Raw genomic sequence first — 18,558 nt, 5'->3', positions numbered from 1 at the left:
CTACAGCTTAGTTGATTTTCGATTTGAACAACTGGTTTTGTCTGTGGAGGTCCCGTCTCTGAAAGTCAAAGGACAGATGAGAGATATCAGGAAGCAAATGATTAGACATAAGAGATAAACTAGTCTAATGACATGTCATGATGGAACACATTTGCGATAGTTACCTGTTGTTCTCGGCCTCATTGGCTGACTCTGGAAGATCTTTGTTCCTGGTCTCAGGAAGCAAGAGGCAGAGTGCTCCACTGAGCAGTGTTAAGCTGCTGAAGACTGTGGTGGGTATGGCCCAGTGGTACACAGCCAAGATGTTAAGCAGTGGTGCTAGTAATCCACCGACTCTTCCTGCTATGGCTCCTATAGCTGTGGCTGTTTGTCTGAAAGGGAAAGGAAGAAATGGAAGACATTTCCGCATTTGGATCAAAATTCAAGAAACATTATTCATAGCACGCTTAGTTCCCAAAGTGCTTTGACAGAAAAAGCACAGCAGAAGTAGGATATTCCTGTAGTGCTGCACTGTGTGTACTGGTCGCTCTGTTAGCGGTTAGCCAAACATACCGTCCCAAAAACAAAAGTGAGCTGCAGAGCAATGGTTGAAAGGTACAGTATGTACTGAGGGTGTGGACTGATAGTTCTGTGAGCTGTTAGCCAAACATACTGCAAACTGCTTTCCCCAACTGAGGTGGGTAAGACTAATGAGCAGAGAGAGCGAGAGAGAGAGAGAGAGAGAGAGAGAGAGAGAGAGAGAGAGAGAGAGATGAGTGTGCATGTGTCACTCATGGACACATGCACACACGTGACTTAATGCATGAATAATAATAAAGGGCAAATGAAAACAAGAAGACAGAAGACGTGTAGAGAGAAGACAAGTGATGACGAAAGATAGATAAGCCTGGTAGAAGAGCTCAAAACTATTAAAAAAAACATGTATATAAAAAAAATTCAAAGAATAAAATCACTTCAAAGACCCATTAAAGCAAGTCTATAAAAATGTGTTCTGCGGTGTGATTTAAAGAAGTTCACTGATTCTGCGAGCCTTATCTCCCCTGGCAGGTCGTTCCAAAGCCGAGGGGCCCTGATGGCAAAAGCAAGGTCACCTTTAGATTTAAGCCTCAACTTTGGAACGCGCAGAAGATCTTAGGCCAATGGACACATAAGTCGGTTAATACAATCAGTTTAGTACATCTTAAATGCTGTTGCATGGTCTGGGCCATATAAAGCCTGTGAACACCTACCTAACAGATGTTGGAAACAACTCCTGAACAAAAACATTACATATAGAAGCACACGAGAGCAGGAAAAAACGCGCTGCAACAACTAAGGACGTAACAGCAATGTAATTTCCTGAAAAAAAGAAACACACAAAAACAAAAGTTGAGAACCAGACACACAGGACAAAAACAGGAAGTTATCATTTTGATAGAAATATATAAAGGGGATTACCTCGAGGAACAGCCAGGACAAGTATGCAAAAGAGTCCTCCAGACAGAAGTGTGGCTACAAATAATATTTTTCTGCCAAAAACCTCTAGCAGCCACATACACAGTATATGCGCTGGTATTCCAATAGCACCAAACAACAGCTGTGTCACAAAGATACTGAAGCCGAAGCTTCCCATATTGAAGTACACGCAGAAGATGGAAAGGCTGAGTGAAAACCTGAGTTTAAAGACAGGAAGGAAACACATTAGTCATGGAGAGGATGCCTTGAACATCCTATATTATATAGTATTAATAACATCTTATCTTGGTCTCAATCGCAGCATTAAGTGACCTCCCAACCTACCACTTTGGCTATCCGAACATTATCAATGTGTGACACATGCCCCTGCAGTTCCTTAAATGTCCACTTGAGGCTGGCTACATAGGGAAAAAGCCAATCCTCATACACCCCCATAATGTCCATTTTATAGCAGAAATAACAACCTTGAGCTAATTTCCCAAATTATGACTATACGTAGAGTTATTTTTATTAAAGCAAAAACTAATTCTATTAAAGATTCAAGTAGTGCATGTTTATGAAATTAGTGGAGCTTTTATAAATTTTAACTTACCATGATAATGTTATGATGAAGAAATATTTAGTCTGTATAGGTGATCTGAAAATAACTTTAATGCCTCCTTTGTTCCCAACATCTTGCACAGCAATCTGTAACATAAATGATAGTGAATCCTAAACTATTATCAATAAATAGTGAAACACATATTTATTGATAATAGTTTAGGATTGTTAAAAGTAGTAACAAGTACAGCACAGAGGTATTACCCAACACTATGGATAATGGGGGGGGAAGAGAAATGTACATTGTTTAGAAGAGAGTCTGGAACAGAGCGTTTGTTGATGGCGGCTGCCTTGACTATCAGCTGCTTGGCCTCTTCTGTCCTTCCTCTGCTTAACAGCCATCTGGCTGACTCTGGAACGAACCTCACAGAAACAGGGGAAGTGACACTTCAAATAGTCAATCATTTACAAATGAGGATAGCAAAGGCAATGAAACAATAGTTAATGCACACCATATGTAGACAACAACCAGTGTAAATGGAGCTGCTGTGATTAGTTGAGCCAGTCTCCAGTCTCTGATGATGTAGATCACACCAGCGACGACGCACAGCCCAACTGCCCCAAATAGCTGAGCCACACATGCTCCCCACGATCTTTTGGAAGGCCCGATCCACTCAGTGGCTGCAATCGGGAAAATATACACTTTGTTATTACATAATTCTTTATTTAAATGAAAATCATTGTCACATGTGAGGTAAAATGATGCCTGTATATAGTTCATACCTAATATAATAGAGTTGATTTGATAGCCTCCAGCTCCAATTCCCACCATGAACATGGATGCTAAGTATAAGTAGACATTGGGGCATAGTGCTGTTGTTACAGTAAATGTGAACAAGAGAACTGTTGTAATTTGAGTTCCTCGTTTGCGACCAAACCTGCAACAGAAGACATGAACAAAATAGTCCAGTATTAAAAAAAAGACAAGCTTCTCTTATTGTCAACGCTCAAAATTAAAAGAACTGATGGTGCAAATTGGCAGAAAGACTGCAATAGCTCCAAAACTCCAATTAATAAGCACCTAATCTAATCAATTTAACTAAATGGTACAGGTGTATTTACTGAATAGGTATTTAATATGGATACACAAGGAATATGAAGGAGTATGATGAAAAGTCTGAATAAAATATGACATTATTCAGTACATCCCAGCAGTATATAACAATAATTCCTAATATTACAATTAATTGTATTAACGTGATCTGGATAAGCAATATAAAATGGATGGTTGGATTAACCAAAAATGATTCAAGTTCATTTAAGTCAGGGTTGCCGATACTTGCGGAGTATTTGTTTGATTATGTTGTTTGTGTTAAACAACACAAAAGTTGATGATAAACAAAAAGGTTAGACTTTTTAATACTATCTAAGACCTTTTTGTTAGAAAACTAAATTTAAAGCTTAAGACTTTTCAAGACATGCAGATACACTGCTAGTATTTAGTTCAGTGTTGGAAACAAATTGCATCTTAAATTGTAAAAATGAATATAAAATAATGGGAGCTGTAAGTGGGGTTACAGACCTTTTCTTTTTTAAATGTTCACAGCAATTTTTTTTACTACATTCAAAACACTTACGATTCAGCAAAAGGTCCAAATATGACAGAACCAACCAGAATACCGGCCATGATCACTGCTTGTGTCACTTCCACCATCTTAGCTTTGTCACAAACTAGATCAAACTGCAAAGAAAGAAAAAAACATTACATGAATGAAGAATTTATGATGGCAATGTCTCCAGTTTCTACACTCATTACTTACATCAGTGACTATGGTGGCATCGTACATCGTGCCGTAGTAATCCCATCCATCCCGGCACCCGGTGGTCTCATTGAGTCCGTACTCCCTGATGGCACCGATGTCCCATTCCACAGGGACAAACATCTGACACCTGCTGAAGGTCCCGTCCTCCTCACGGGGCAGAGTCAGGTTCAGCTGCTCATCTGTGGTCAGGTTGGAGTCCGCCTGAAGGATCCAGTCTGTGTTACAGTGTCGCTCTGGGTCAGACTGGATAAAAAGGAAACTTGCAAAAATAAAAGGCTGAATTAAATTTGGAAAGCAAAGTGCAATCAGAGTGAGCTGCTGGAATAACCCAAATTCTCCAATGTTCCTCAGGATCTCTCCAAAATCTGCCATGTTGATATGAGTTAGCTCACTTTGTGTTGGTTGAAAACTGCTTCAGCACAGCTCCAACCAATTCCAATTAATGTTTAACCCCACTTTATGTTGTGAACCAATGACAGACTATTCATTGACTATTCCATTTCATTTGAAATGAAGAGCATTATTTTCCTTATCATGAGTCTTTTAGTTTTCACCTGAGCTGAACTCCAGACTGTTGTTTTATAATTCTAGAAAGTCTATTCATTTTGGATGGAGATGTTTCTCTGAAATCCTTGCCATCACAAATGTTTTAACAAACAGACATCCTAGATATCCAAATTCTGATGCTTAGAAATACAATCTGCAATATAATTGCTGTAACATATTATAAAAATAAACATTAAGCATTAACTTGCGATTAAAAAAACGCTGCCCTCATTTTACAAAGATTTATGAATTATTTCATTGGTGCTTGAGTCGATTGACCTTTGAAGGTTAGACAGTTCTAAAAGTTTTAAAAGCATGTTTAAAAATCTGTTATTCTACTTTTAGGTATGTAATGTATTACCTGTAAAAAAAAAAGTCAACAACTACAGACCTGTCTCCCTCCTTCCCTATTTTCCAAAACTCTGTCTGGAGCGAGCTATCTTTAACCAAGTCTCCTCCTTTCTCCACCATAACAACCTTTTTGACCTTCACCAGTCTGGATTCGAGGCAGGCCACTCAACAGAGACTGCCCTCCTTGCTGTCTCTGAGCAACTTCACACTGCTAGAGCAGCCTCTCTCTTCGCTGTCCTTATCCTTCTCGACATTTCTGCTGCCTTTGACATAGTGAACCACCAGATCCTTGTTTCCTCCCTCCAGGATCCTGGTATCTCAGGCTCTGCTCTCTCCCTTTTCTCATCCTACCACAACGGCCGCACCTACCGGGTAACTTGGAGAGGGTCTGTGTCTGAACCTTGTCCTCTCACGACTCGGGTCCCTCAAGGCTCCGTCCTAGATCCTCTCCTCTTCTCTCTGTATACCAACTCTCTAGACAAGCTGGAGCAGACCGGGGTGGACCACCACCTCACTGTATGGATCCTGGACTACCTCACCAACTGTCCACAGTATGTGTGGATACGGGAGTGTGAGTCGAACCTGGTGTCTCCACATGGATCCGTTCTGGCTCCATTCCTCTTCTCCAAGTACACCTCGGACTTCAAGCATAACTCTGCTAACTGCCACCTGCAAAGGTTCTCTGACGACTCTGCAATTGTCGGCCTCATCTCCACCGACAGGGAATACAGAGAACTGAACCAGGACTTTTTAGGATGGTGCCAGCGGAACCGCCTCAAGATAAACTCTAGAAAGACCAAGGAGCTGGTGGTGGACTTCCGCCGGGGTAAACGCTCTCCTCCGGTACCGGTGAGCATCCAGGAACATTACTGCAACAACACATTCCTGTAGGCAGGAGGCTGAGGTCCATCAGGACTAAGACCTCACGCCACACTAACAGTTTCTTCCCGTTGGCAGTCGGGCTCATCAATAGAGCCCGGGTTCCCCACTGACTGACTCTATCACAGGACTATTCTCGGACCATTCTTTCGGACCATTTATTTTTATTCTTTATTCCTTTCTCTCCTCCTACCGGTCACTCCACTGCACAATTCATATTTAAACACTTATGCCACATACACTTAACTTTAACTTTAACTTAAACACACACGTCACTTTAACATACACTTACATTAAAGGTTATCTGTTGTCTGAGCACTTTATCTTTATCTGATTTAGACATCATTGCACTGTTGCTCTCGTTGATTGTTGTTTGTCTCGTCTAATGTCTAATGTCTAATGTATGCACCTTCCGCCTAACCAAATTCCTCGTTTGTGCAAACATTCCTGGCAATAAACGGTTTCTGATTCTGATTCTAGGTACATGCTGCACAACATCAGTAGAATACAGTTTGATCACTTTACAGCAGTTTGATCACTTTACAGCATTTTTCAGCAATAGCAATGTAACGTCCGTAGTTTGCCAGCAGGTTTAACAGATTATTGAAAGTATGTCCAAGTTATAGCAACGGTTATTTACATGATCTGCATTTTTTGGTCATGACCGAATGGTACGTCACTTTAAATGTTGCCACCGCAAGGAATTGTGGGGCGGCATTTTCTCCTTTCCTCTCGTAAAGGCAGGTTTCGTGTTTCCTATGCTAAAAGAGCTCAGTAAGGATTGAAGCTCCTTTCCTTTGCATTTGAAGAATTCAACCAGCACTTATCATGGCGGTCACTTAAGTACTTCCGGGTCATTTCACACTAAATTCATGCACAAGTTGACATCTCAAATATTAAAATATAATGGAGAGCCTTTGGATCAAGTTTTCTCATTGCACGTCATCTCTGCTGAGTCAAACCACCTATAGGCATTTATTTCAACCACCCATTTTTGTTTACGTCTTTAACCTAACCCTTACATACTGTTAGGGTAAAATTTGACCCGTTTTTTTCAATTCAGTTTTCAATTCAGGTTATTTTGTATATCCCAAAATCACAAATTTGCCTCAGAGGGCTTTAGAATCTGTATACATACAACAACCCTGTCCCGGGACCTCACATGGGATCAGGGAAAACTCCCCCCAAAAGGGACAAAAGGAAGAAACCTTCAAGAGCAAAAGAGGAGGATCCTTCTCCCCGGATGGACAGATGCAATAGATGTCATGTGTACATGTAACGGAGTTAGAAATACACTCTGTCATTATAGCAGCCCCCAGCCGGACAATTGTAAAAGTGTACTGATGATTTCAGTCAGCTTGATTGATGAACATAAAGGCTGATGTAAAAGTAAGTATACCACTTTAAGTATTGCAAAGTTAGTATATTTATTTTTAGTACATTGAAGTTGAACTTAATAACATCTATTTTGAACATGAATCTAACATATACTTTAAATTAACTATGATACTAGTAATAACCTTATTATACTTCAATTATATTTATAATACACTAATACATTCATGTTTGACCTAAGTTAACTATATCCTAGTACGTTTCTTTTCATGTGTATTTTTGTTTTTTTACCTGAACTAAACTTCAGACTTTTATTGTTGACTTTCTTTGCCTTATCTGACATCATAACTACTTGCTTGCAACTTTTTAAGATGTCCACTTTAAACGACTGACATTATTGCAATTAGAAATATGACCATACCATGAAATATTTTTCATTGAAACAACAATTAGTTAAAAGGCTTTTAACAACAGCTTTATATTATAAAGGTTGCCAAAAAAGTAGCTTCATGTTTTTTTTTATATGACCTGATAACTGACACCTTGCTGCCTAACAAAAGTATCACTACAGCCTGCATTTGAAATGTGCTTGAATAGATTGACCTTTGAAGGTCAGATTTCAGTTATCTTCATTTATCACACATTTTTTCACAGTATGTTTTCAAATCAGTCATTTTACTCTGGGGAAAAAAGTAATATGACAACATTTGACAACGGAGGGACAGAACGGATAAATCGACGGTCAATCGTATATTTGCAATCAATCAGAGGTGCAGCTTCTCGGAAGGCTGGCACGTGACCGTTCTGCCCTAAAGGAGGAGGAGACATGTGGAAGGAACCTCCATCAAATTTAACTAAAGCGGGACAGAAAAAAAAAGCCATGTTCACATTTACAGGAGCATGTCACCTTCACCTGAACTAGCACCAAGTATATTAAACATATTAAACATAAACAACTTGAATATTGTTAGTACACACAGCTGCTAAGCTATCAGCTTGTGGACGACTCAATGTGCAATGAGTAATATGAATATGTGATTACGTGTTCATGGGTATCTGTGAATCCTTATGATGGTCCTTTACTTAGAAAATTATTGATTACTTCTGAATCATGCACTTAACGGCACCTAGAACACATTGTAACTTCATTATTACCCAATGTTTCCATACAAGATTAAAATAAGCTCTGTTGCACAATACATTTGGAAGATTTTTTTTTCAGTATTGCACTTGGTCCCATACAGATGAATGAAATATGAAGCATAAATAAAAAGTATCAAAGTAGACATCTCTGTAGGTGTGTTCACCATAACTGGCAGGATCTTGGGTTCCAGATATTTGACTTTACTTGTGCAGTTATGTCAACAGAACAGGAGGTGGTGCTATGTCAGGAGCATTTCAAATATTGCAGGTTGCTGTCCTCTCATAAAGATGGACTATTGTACTTGTACTACTAGAATAAAGTTCCGGTTCACATACTGAATCATTATTTGCAGACGTGTGCCCACCCGAATAGGTGAATGGTATTTGGTGTGTGCCTCTCAAAAGGATCAAATAATTACTTTGAAGAAAATCTAAAATAGTATGTTTTTCCACAGTAACATTTTCCCACAATGTGCCTTTGGTTCAGCAAAATCCACAGACCACCACTGTGAAAAGTTTTTATTGAGCACTTTGGCAAGATCAGTTAATAATTTAGGTAATTTACAACAGTATGAGGTAAAAACTGACAGATTGACAAAAATGTAGACTTTGTCCTGAGGCTGGCACAAGAGAGAAAGCCATGATGTCCTTTAAACATGTTTTAAAGAACCTTGGGAGCATTAACATTATCAGTAACTTCCACAGCAATCAGCTCCTTTGATTTTGAGACATCTTACATGCTTATTTGACCTGAAGGTGGCGCCACAGGAAAACCAATGGAGTGTCCAAAATGGAAAGCATGAAAATACTCTGGAAGTTTCATGCCAATCTTCCAATTAAAATTTGATATTTCTTGTGTGCACATGGGAATTTGGTTGCTCCCCGAATGTCAGAAAGAGAAGGAAGCAGACTACAGATGGGTAGATATGATTTGTGCAGGCTTGTTTGATTCACTATGGCTCTTCAGGGTGTTCTTATTTCTGTGGGAGAATAGAATACACAGAAGAGTTTTTCCTGTTAAAACACTGAGGCAAACACAATAAATAGTCAAAGTGTCGTTGGGCAAGATACTGAACCCCAATGTGCTCATGAAGGCCATTCCATCGGTGTGTGTGTGTGTGTGTGTGTGTGTGTGTGTGTGTGTGTGTGTGTGTGTGTGTGTGTGTGTGTGTGTGTTTTTGGGTGAATGGGTGGATGGGTGAATGATGGCATGTAGTGTAAAGCCATTGAGTGGTCTGGAGACCAGAAGGGCGCAATATAAATATAAATACAACATCCGACTTTTGACTGTGCAGAGTCCCGGCCTTGGTGAAAGTATTATGAAGGCCGTCGGCCTGCAGCTTGCTTTACCTGTTGTTCTCGGCCTCATCGGTTGAATCAGGAAGCTCTTTTCTCCTGGTCTCAGGAAGCAGGAAGCTGAGGGCTCCGCTGGTCAGTGTGAGGCTGCTGAAGACAATGGTGGGTATGGACCAGTGGTACACAGCCGAGATGTTGAGCAACGGGGACAGCAAGCCACCAGCTCGGCTTGCAATGGAGCCCAAACCAGAGGCCGTTTGTCTGAAACAGAGACATACAGAGCTCAGGGGTGCACAGCTTTTTTATATAAAGTATTCCATTGTGGTCTGAGCAAGTTGTCTTTATTTTAACTCAGTGAAAACGTATCATACTAAACTTCATTTAATCTCATAAAGCTTCCGAAATAGTTAGAATACAAGGTATACAAATACAAATATTTCAATGGTGGTTGTATTGCTTTTAATCTGTGCATTTAGAACATCAGTCGACTAATAACAACAGTAACACCATTTAGTGAATACTGAATAGAATACTGAAGCTAGTGTCACATAAGATAAAAGGGTTGTTGACAGCTGCTGGGCTGACCCACATATCATCGTATTTGTCGCCTCCCTAAACTAAAACCGAGTCTAATATTTAACCCTGGCGGCCGACAACTCAACAAATAGCATTGGTAACTCATTTCTGTTGAGAACATAAGTGAGACTTTTGTTAGCTTTGAGGCACTGCTGGCCTTTCAATGTAATTTATTAACGCTTTGTAAAGCATAGATAGCCCTCACTTGAGATGAGGTCACACAAAATACTTAACTAAAACTTAACTAACGACTAGTAACTACCTGAATTAATCATGAATTGCAATATTAAAACACGTTTATAAAGCACATGTTAACATAGTCCCTAAACATTAGTGCATATCTAAATCATCATTATATGTATAAATAAATGCATGAATAAATACATTTTATCATTTACTAACACTTTAAAAATTATCTTATTAATCATCTATAAGTCCCTAATACTTAATTTACAAATGGGGAATCCATCATTTATAAAGTATCAAAAACCAATCATGAAACGCATAATAGTCAAGCTTATTAATCAAGAATAAAAGCTTTATTAATTACTGTGTTTATGAATTGCATACTAAATAGTTACTAATGAGTGCTCATGTTGGAACAATGCTTTATAAATTATGAATTAAGTGTTTACTCATGCTTTACTAATACTAAATAACCTGTAGTTATTATAAAGTGCACCATTCTACGGTGAGATGGAGAGACTCAGAGGGAGACGGCTTACCGAAAAGACGTGGGGAACAGCTCCTGAACATACACATTGCATACGGATCCTGCCCAGTTTATGAAAAAACGTCCTAAGATTGCTAAAGTGGTCACAGCGACAGCGTCACCTTGAACAGATTAACACAGTGTCGGACACATATTTTAAAAAAAATACTGTAGAACCAGCAACCTTAACGCCTGTGGTTTCAGGACGACCACTCTCCCCATGAGCTACAGCCGCCCCGCAGGCATAAATATAAATATTCTGCAATCAATTTGATTGCAACCCATCCAGAGACATTTCACTAGCGTGGACCCAAGTGGTCCAGCCAGAGAAACACGTTACCTTGGGGAACAGCAAGGATTAAGATGCACAAGAATCCCCCAATCAGAAGAGTTGCCATTAGGGACACTTTTCTCCCCAGTGCCTCCAACAGCCAGATGCAAAGTATATGAGCTGGTAGTTCAGTCAGACCGAACATGAGCTGCGTCAGGAAGATGTCCAAGCCAAAATTTCCCACATTGAAAGAAAGGCAGTAGTAGGTGAGATTCAATGAGAACCTGTAGGTTTACAAACACAAAGCAAGTGTTCAACAACTTGAAATAAGAATTGCAAAAGGTGCTACTATCTCAATGCGTCATTTATAGGCTCAGTAGGGTTGTTATGGGTATAATGAAACGCGACTTACCATGCAAATATTAAGGTAAAGAAATACTTCCTCAGCACAGAGGATTGGATAAGTATTATTATGCCTCCCTTTTTTTCTGTTTCTTTCTTAACAATCTGTAATGCACAAGAGGTGGACACAATGTCACGCTGACGCTTGCTTGTGTGAGCAAATCTTGTCATCCGACAGCCTTTGTTGGCACTGTGTCAGAGAGGTGATAAACTGTTTTATATATCGTTCACTCTTTATGCAAGTCGCTCTGTTATTTACTCCTAAATAGTTGACTGCAATCCAGCACAAGCCATTATAATCTAAAACAACTTTTTCCTCAAAAGTTACAAACGGGTGAAGTCAAGATCTTTCTGACACTATTCAGAGACAAACTGTTCATTAAGTTGGAGACATTTTCTTTTGTAATACGGATTCATTCACCTGGTACAATATCTAATACGTGCAATAGGTTTGAGTACTTATATATACTTTTTATTTTATTTTGTATTCAGTCTGTATATTTAATATTCTTCTTTACTGTTTTTATTACTGTTTTACTGTTTATTTATATTACTTGATTTTTATCTTTCATTTACTTGTGAGCAATGCTGCTGTAATCCTGTAATTTTCCCACTGCGGGACTAATAAAGGATGATCTTATTTTATCTTATTTCCCCATCATGTGTTTGCTATTCCCACTATATGTTATATTCCAATTAAGTCTTGACACAGTGGCATAAAACATATGTTTTTTTGTGTAGGATCAGCACCTTTTCCAGCAGAGACTCTGGAACAGGGCGTTTGTTGATGGCTGCCACTTTGGTAATCAGCTGTTTCGCCTCCTCTGTCCTTCCTCTGTCCAACAACCACCTGGCTGACTCTGGAATAAACCTGCCGGAAATAAGGACAGTGACACTCATCAGCAATCTGTAGTTTATCTTTAAAACAAACAAAGGGGAATAACAAAAGAGTAATGCACACACCAAATGTAAATCGCAACAACTGCAAGTTGAGCTGCTGTGATTAGTTGAGCCAGTCTCCAGTCTCTGATGAAGTAGATCACACCGGCAAGGACGGCATTGCCAACTGCACCAAATAGCTGAGTCACACATGCTCCCCACGATCTTTTGGAAGGCCCGATCCACTCAGTGGCTAAAAACAAGAAATCAGTGACGGTTACATTTAAGTGCCATTACTCTAACATCTCCCGCCGTCAATAATTATGGAGCCCCAGAACGGACAAAATGTTGTAAATGGTTATAATAATAATATATATATATCTATAATGTAATTGCTGGTTGATCAAAATATATCCATTAGTTGATCTAAAGACGACAAGAGACATGCACTTGGAGATAATGTTATGAAGATGTCCAATTAGCGAGCTAATTTTGTTAGCATTTGGTTAGCGTTAATGTGCAGGTGCTACTGCAGGGCTCTCAAGTGTCACGCATTGAGCGTGACTGTCACGCATTTCGGTCTTAAGTCACGCCCTCCCGCCACACATCGTACTTCTCACGCTGAAAAAAAACTCTAGGCTATTTAATGTGCCGCAGCGCACAAACATGACCTGGTCGCACTGCCCTCACCATGGAGGAATCAAGCACGTCTCCCCCGAATCCCCTGGAGTTCTGTCCGAGGTGCCACTCATCAGCCAATCAAAAAAAATAAATGGGCTACACGAAGGAGGAGGCGGAGGATATGTCACTCTTACCTGTCTTAAAAACTTGAGAGCCCTGCTACTGTTAGTTTAAAAGTGCTGCTCCAGCAGTCTGCAGTACAGTATAATAACTAGAGGATTAACAGTATCTCCTCTGGCTGTTGTAGTTGTATGATGAAATTAAGTGTTCGCTCGGCAGCTAAAGAAACTTTCACTGCAGTTATACTGGGAAGAAAACAATGGTGAGTTAGTTTGCATTATGAGTTAAGTGCTTGGTTTAACAAAAACTCAGCCCACATTTTTGTGACCTACACCTCACCCAATATGACGTCGTTCAGTCGGAAACCTCCATAGCCAATTCCCGCCATGAACTGGGATGCCAAATATAAATAGAAGTTGGGACATAATCCAGTTGTGAGAGAAAATATCAGCATCTCAATTAGTGAAATCTGAGCTGCCCGTTTACGACCGAACCTGGAAAAGATAAAAACCCAGTGTCAGCATATAAATATGTTTTTTTTTTTTAAATTCTACAGCGTCAAGAACACATACTGGTATTCTGTACATTGTCAAGTACACTTACGATTCAGCAAAAGGTCCAAATAAGAGACAACCAAAAAGAATGCCAGCCATCAACACTGCTTGTGCCACTTCCAACAAATTAGCCTGGTCACAAACTAGATCAAACTGTAGAAACAGCAAACAAAATGCTAATTGGATTAGGATTATTTAATATGTATATTATAAATGACTATGAGACAGACCTACATCAGTGACTATGGTGGCATCGTACATTGTGCCGTAGTAATCCCATCCATCCCGGCACCCGGTGGTCTCATTGAGTCCGTACTCCCTGATGGCACCGATGTCCCATTCCACAGGGACAAACATCTGACACCTGCTGAAGGTCCCGTCCTCCTCACGGGGCAGAGTCAGGTTCAGCTGCTCATCTGTGGTTAGGTTGGAGTCCGCCTGAAGGATCCAGTCTGTGTGACAGTGTCGCTCTGGGTCAGACTGGATAAAATATACACTGGCAAAAAGAAAAGGCAGAATAACATTTGGGAGGCAAAGAGCAAGAAGAGTGATCTTCTGAAATAACCCAAACTCTCCTATATTCTTGAGAATCTCTCCAAAATCCGCCATGTTCAGGAAGGCGGTTTTCAGTCAGAAGATCCAGCTGCCCAGTGACCTTTAAACAATGTCCGTTAATGTTTAAACCTATGTCTGTTTCAGGAATGATGAGACAGCAGTTACATGGACATCTCATGTTGTAGAGAGAAGTGATCTTCTGATTAATTTGCCAGATATGTGACTACTTTTATTGTACTTTTCTGTGTGACATCTTCATGACATATGCTTTTACCTGAAGCCGACAGTAACATTTACCTCGACAGGCATTGAACATATCGTATTACAAGCATTTTAGCAATCTTGCAGAATACAAGATTGTATTTTAAATTGTATTTTTAAATACAAGACTTACTTATAATCTGCTATTTCCAGCAGAGCTGCTATAATACAAACCCAATGCCACCGTGGTGACTCACTGGAGATTCTTTGCAGTGACAGTGCACTATAACATTGCTTATCTCTCACAGAAAGTGCTGTTGATTTTTTACCAACTTTTACAACATACTGACTTATTAAACCTCTGACAGCACTCTTACAAGATAATCCAGTTACATAATATGGAGTCAGCAGAACTTTGGCAAGAAACCAATGAGCTCAATGAAATAGGGAGCATTATTTTTCAATCACTGAGAGACTATGAAGCCCCAAAACAGAATTGATAACATGTATATGAAGTCAAACACTAAAGTTGTGTCTGCACGTTTGTGTGTAGGAGAATGCAGATTTGCTTGGCCCTCAAACCGTCTTTTTGCAGCTGCAGTATTGTGTTCTTATTGCCTATGCAGCTTCTGTCACAGCTCTCTATACGAGCGGTTCCCGACCTGTAGGTCAAAATAATGTTATCACCATGGGAAATAGGAAAAAAAACATGATCCGGCAAGTTCGGTTTTCTATTTTATTTATTTGTAAACAAAACAGTTACCTCTAGGCCTTTAAAAAAAATCTGTGAGGAGAAAGTTACAGCTCAGCAGAAATTCTCACCCTGTGTCAAAGGGTCAGAAGTCAATTTCGCTTCGTATTAAGGGGTCATGCATTCAAAAAAGGCATTAAGCCGGCTGCTACGAGAACAGTAACAGACAGAAATGACAGCAATAAAGACACGCGATTGAGTCACACGCCGTACGTGAGGAAACGCACCAGGTGACTCAGCAACATTGAGGGCAAAAGATAAGATACACGTAATACACACAACAAAAACATCTGCGAAAATACAATGTTCCAACTAGAGTTTGGTCGATTTTCTGCTGTTGTGTTCGACCATGTCGGAGCCACTTCCTGTGTTCTTGTTGGTTATTTTCCTAGAATTAAAAAGGAAGACAACATTTAGATGACATCATTCTGACCATTACCTGTCTGACTTTTTTTTTTAAACGTTATCTTTAACTTAATCACTTCAAGTGTGTTCATGTATGGCTAGTTACAATTGTACGGGACAGTTACCAGTCTCAAATTATCCAAAAAATTGTCATTTTTACATTTAGATTCAACATGTTGGAGAGTGCAAGCTTGTCAAATGCAGATCTAGTGTGGATGGATGCCCCTGGATGGACAGCAGAAAGTCTCTACATCTTCCATCGCAAATTAAAAACATATTTTTCGACTACACCTTGAATAAAGAAAGTAGCACTATAGTAGCACTTCAATGGCACTTACTGATAGCATTTTGTAGTTTAACTTTATTGGAGAAATTGTACTTTCTTGATTCTTGTTGTTCCGAGTTTGTACTCATGTTTGAATGCACTTATTGTAAGTCGCTTTGGATAAAGGCATCAGCTAAATGAAATGTAATGGTTGTCCCTGATCCCCATAGGAGTCATTATTGGCACAACTCCTCAGTAAATCCTGCAGCTTGCTTTACCTGTTGCCCTCGGCCTCATCGGTTGAATCAGGAAGCTCTTTTCTCCTGGTCTCAGGAAGCAGGAAGCTGAGAGCTCCACTGGTCAGTGTGAGGCTGCTGAAGACGATGGTGGGTATGGACCAGTGGTACACAGCCAAGATGTTGAGCAACGGGGACAGCAAGCCGGCTCCTCTATAGGCTATGGAGCCAAAGCCAACAGCTGTTTGCCTGAAAGAGCGGAGTTCACTTTTAAATACATATACGTACTGTATGTAGAATATGTAAAATCACATATGTTGTATACTTTTATACCTGACAGAGGTGGGAAACAACTCCTGAATGTAGACCATGCATACGGATCCACCCCAGTTCAAAAAGAACTTTCCAGCGGTTACAAGGGCTGTGATAACAATAGCGCTGTCTGGAATTCAAATTTAAGTTCAGTGTATTAAACCACCGACAGTCAGATGGATGTATCTTCACGCACCAAATGTGAAGGGCAGGGAATTCACCTCGAGGGAAAGCCAGGGTTAAGAGGCAAAAAAAACTGCCCATCACGAGGGTCAATGTGAGGGATTTCTTTCTCCCTATCAACTCCAGAACCCAGATACAGAGGAAATGAGCTGGCACCTCGGTGATCCCGAACAGGAACTGAACCAGGAAGATGTTCAGACCAAGCTTACCCACATTCAGAATGAGGCAGAAGTAGCCTAGGTTTAATGAAAACCTTTGAATCACAAGAACACAAATAAATGACACAAACATTTATTTTATTTAATGCGTAACTAGATTCCTAAAATGAGCTTAGAACTTACCAAGCGAAGGATATGATGAATAAATATTTCATCAGGACTGTTGAGGTAAACATCGCTTTGATACGTCCACTTTGGACTTCTCGTTCCCCAGTTACCTGAATGGCAAATGTATTATTATGAGAGAAGGTAAATATCTCTCCATAGGTTCCATGCCCTGCCTTTCATTGGCATTTGGAGCATGTCAGCATTGAGCACCAGTACACCCAGTACAGTGCTATGTATTGTTTTCAGAGAAATACTTTGATCAGATGTCACTCAAATGGAATCCGACTTGCCTCATCCAGCAGATTTTCTGGGATTTTCTTTTTATTGATCGCTGCAACTATGCGGATCAATTTATTTGCTTCTTCGGTTCTTCCCTGTCCAAGTAACCACCTCGCAGATTCCGGAATCCACCTGAAAAGTTCGACACAATTCGGATGTTGGAGTTCCTCACAAACCGTTATTCATTTATCAGAGTCTGAATCAGAAACTGATCTACCGACAAGGTTCATTTCTCGCAATCACACCTCGTATGATTTCAGTCTGTGAACTAACACGAGACACATATGGCTGGACTGGGTTTGGCCCAGTGTACAGTATGATCAGGAGGTGTATTAGTGATCAAATAGAGCACACAGACAAAAGATAATAAAGTATTAAACAGCACTTACCATATGTACAAGAATATAAAGGCCTGCCCTCCCGCTATGACATACTGCACTCTTTTCCAGTCACGGATCGCATAGGCCAGACCAGCCATGCCACACTGTCCAACAGCTGCAAACATTTGGCTCGTACAGGAGGCAAAGGACCTTTTGGTGACTCCAATCCACTCTGTAGCTACAAGACAGAATTCAAACACCAAAATCACTTCAGAGCTGGAATTCCATGCTTGTGAAATCAGAGACATGTTGGTGAGATAAAAAAAGAAGTCATACCTAACACAGTGGAGTTAATTCTATAGCCTCCGATTGCGGCTGCGACTATGAACTGTGACACCATGTAAACGTAGATATTTGGAGACATGCCAGCGACTGTGATGAATATCAGCAATAGAACCACTGGTAACTGGGTGGTTCTCCTGCGACCGTACCTAAAAGTTCAAATGAAGGGTTTAAAGGTTTAGGCTCCCTTGCACTTGACCCCATTGCCCCCCCAAATCACTTACGATTCAGCTGTAGGGCCAAAGATGAAAGAACCAGCAAGCAAACCAGCCATGAACGTCGTCTGCACAACTTCGGCCATGTTAGACTTGTCACAGACCAGATCAAACTGCAAAAACAACACCGTCAAAAATAAGTGGGGCTGAGAAGAAACTACAAATCTCACACCATTGCCCAACTTACATCAGTGACTATGGTGGCCTCGTACATCGTGCCGTAGTAATGCCATCCATCCCGGCACCCGGTGGTCTCATTGAGTCCGTACTCCCTGATGGCACCGATGTCCCATTCCACAGGGACAAACATCTGACACCTGCTGAAGGTCCCGTCCTCCTCACGGGGCAGAGTCAGGTTCAGCTGCTCATCTGTGGTCAGGTTGGAGTCCGCCTGAAGGATCCAGTCTGTGTTACAGTGTCGCTCTGGGTCAGATTGGATAAAAAGGAAACTGCAAAAGAAGATGGGCATTAAGAAATTTGGGAAGGCCAACGCAAGAATGATAAGCTTCTGGAAGAAGCCAAAGTCTCCGACAGTTCTCAGAATCTCCCCAAAATCCACCATTTTTCCCACTGCAAGTGGTGTGTGAAACTCTGGTCGATTTTTCTTTTAAAGCTCGGGTTTAAATAAATGTTTAACCATCCGTAGTCAGTAGCTACCACGGAAC

At 40.4% G+C, this 18,558-nt stretch overlaps 3 protein-coding genes across 3 annotated transcripts; all 3 read right to left on the bottom strand.

Annotated features, from left to right (window-relative positions):
- On the bottom strand, nt 1–4,190 carry LOC306747672 (solute carrier family 22 member 13-like; the record flags this gene model as incomplete). Its single annotated transcript, XM_079230745.1, has 10 exons — nt 1–58; nt 165–371; nt 1,230–1,338; nt 1,438–1,652; nt 2,048–2,142; nt 2,298–2,418; nt 2,508–2,676; nt 2,779–2,933; nt 3,633–3,736; nt 3,816–4,190. The coding sequence occupies 10 exons, from the start codon at nt 4,188–4,190 to the stop codon at nt 1–3; spliced, it is 1,608 nt and encodes a 535-aa protein (XP_079086871.1).
- Nucleotides 4,191–8,926: 4,736 nt separating this feature from the next.
- On the bottom strand, nt 8,927–14,112 carry LOC306748174 (solute carrier family 22 member 13-like; the record flags this gene model as incomplete). The annotated part of the gene is made up of 10 exons (XM_079231308.1): nt 8,927–9,052; nt 9,423–9,629; nt 10,670–10,778; nt 10,997–11,211; nt 11,340–11,434; nt 12,080–12,200; nt 12,293–12,461; nt 13,289–13,443; nt 13,553–13,656; nt 13,738–14,112. 10 exons carry the CDS (start codon nt 14,110–14,112, stop codon nt 8,983–8,985), a joined length of 1,620 nt encoding a protein of 539 aa, XP_079087434.1. The 3' UTR covers nt 8,927–8,982.
- Nucleotides 14,113–15,031: 919 nt separating this feature from the next.
- On the bottom strand, nt 15,032–18,455 carry LOC306748164 (solute carrier family 22 member 13-like; the record flags this gene model as incomplete). Its single annotated transcript, XM_079231298.1, has 10 exons — nt 15,032–15,398; nt 15,959–16,165; nt 16,250–16,358; nt 16,450–16,664; nt 16,753–16,847; nt 17,028–17,148; nt 17,406–17,574; nt 17,673–17,827; nt 17,903–18,006; nt 18,081–18,455. The coding sequence occupies 10 exons, from the start codon at nt 18,453–18,455 to the stop codon at nt 15,323–15,325; spliced, it is 1,626 nt and encodes a 541-aa protein (XP_079087424.1). The 3' UTR covers nt 15,032–15,322.
- Between the last annotated feature and the right edge of the window lie 103 nt (nt 18,456–18,558).

Source organism: Taurulus bubalis, assembly GCF_910589615.1.
Source record: "Taurulus bubalis genome assembly, chromosome: 1".
In the NCBI taxonomy this organism is placed as follows: domain Eukaryota; kingdom Metazoa; phylum Chordata; class Actinopteri; order Perciformes; family Cottidae; genus Taurulus; species Taurulus bubalis.
This window is presented reverse-complemented; position numbering and strand designations above follow the sequence as displayed.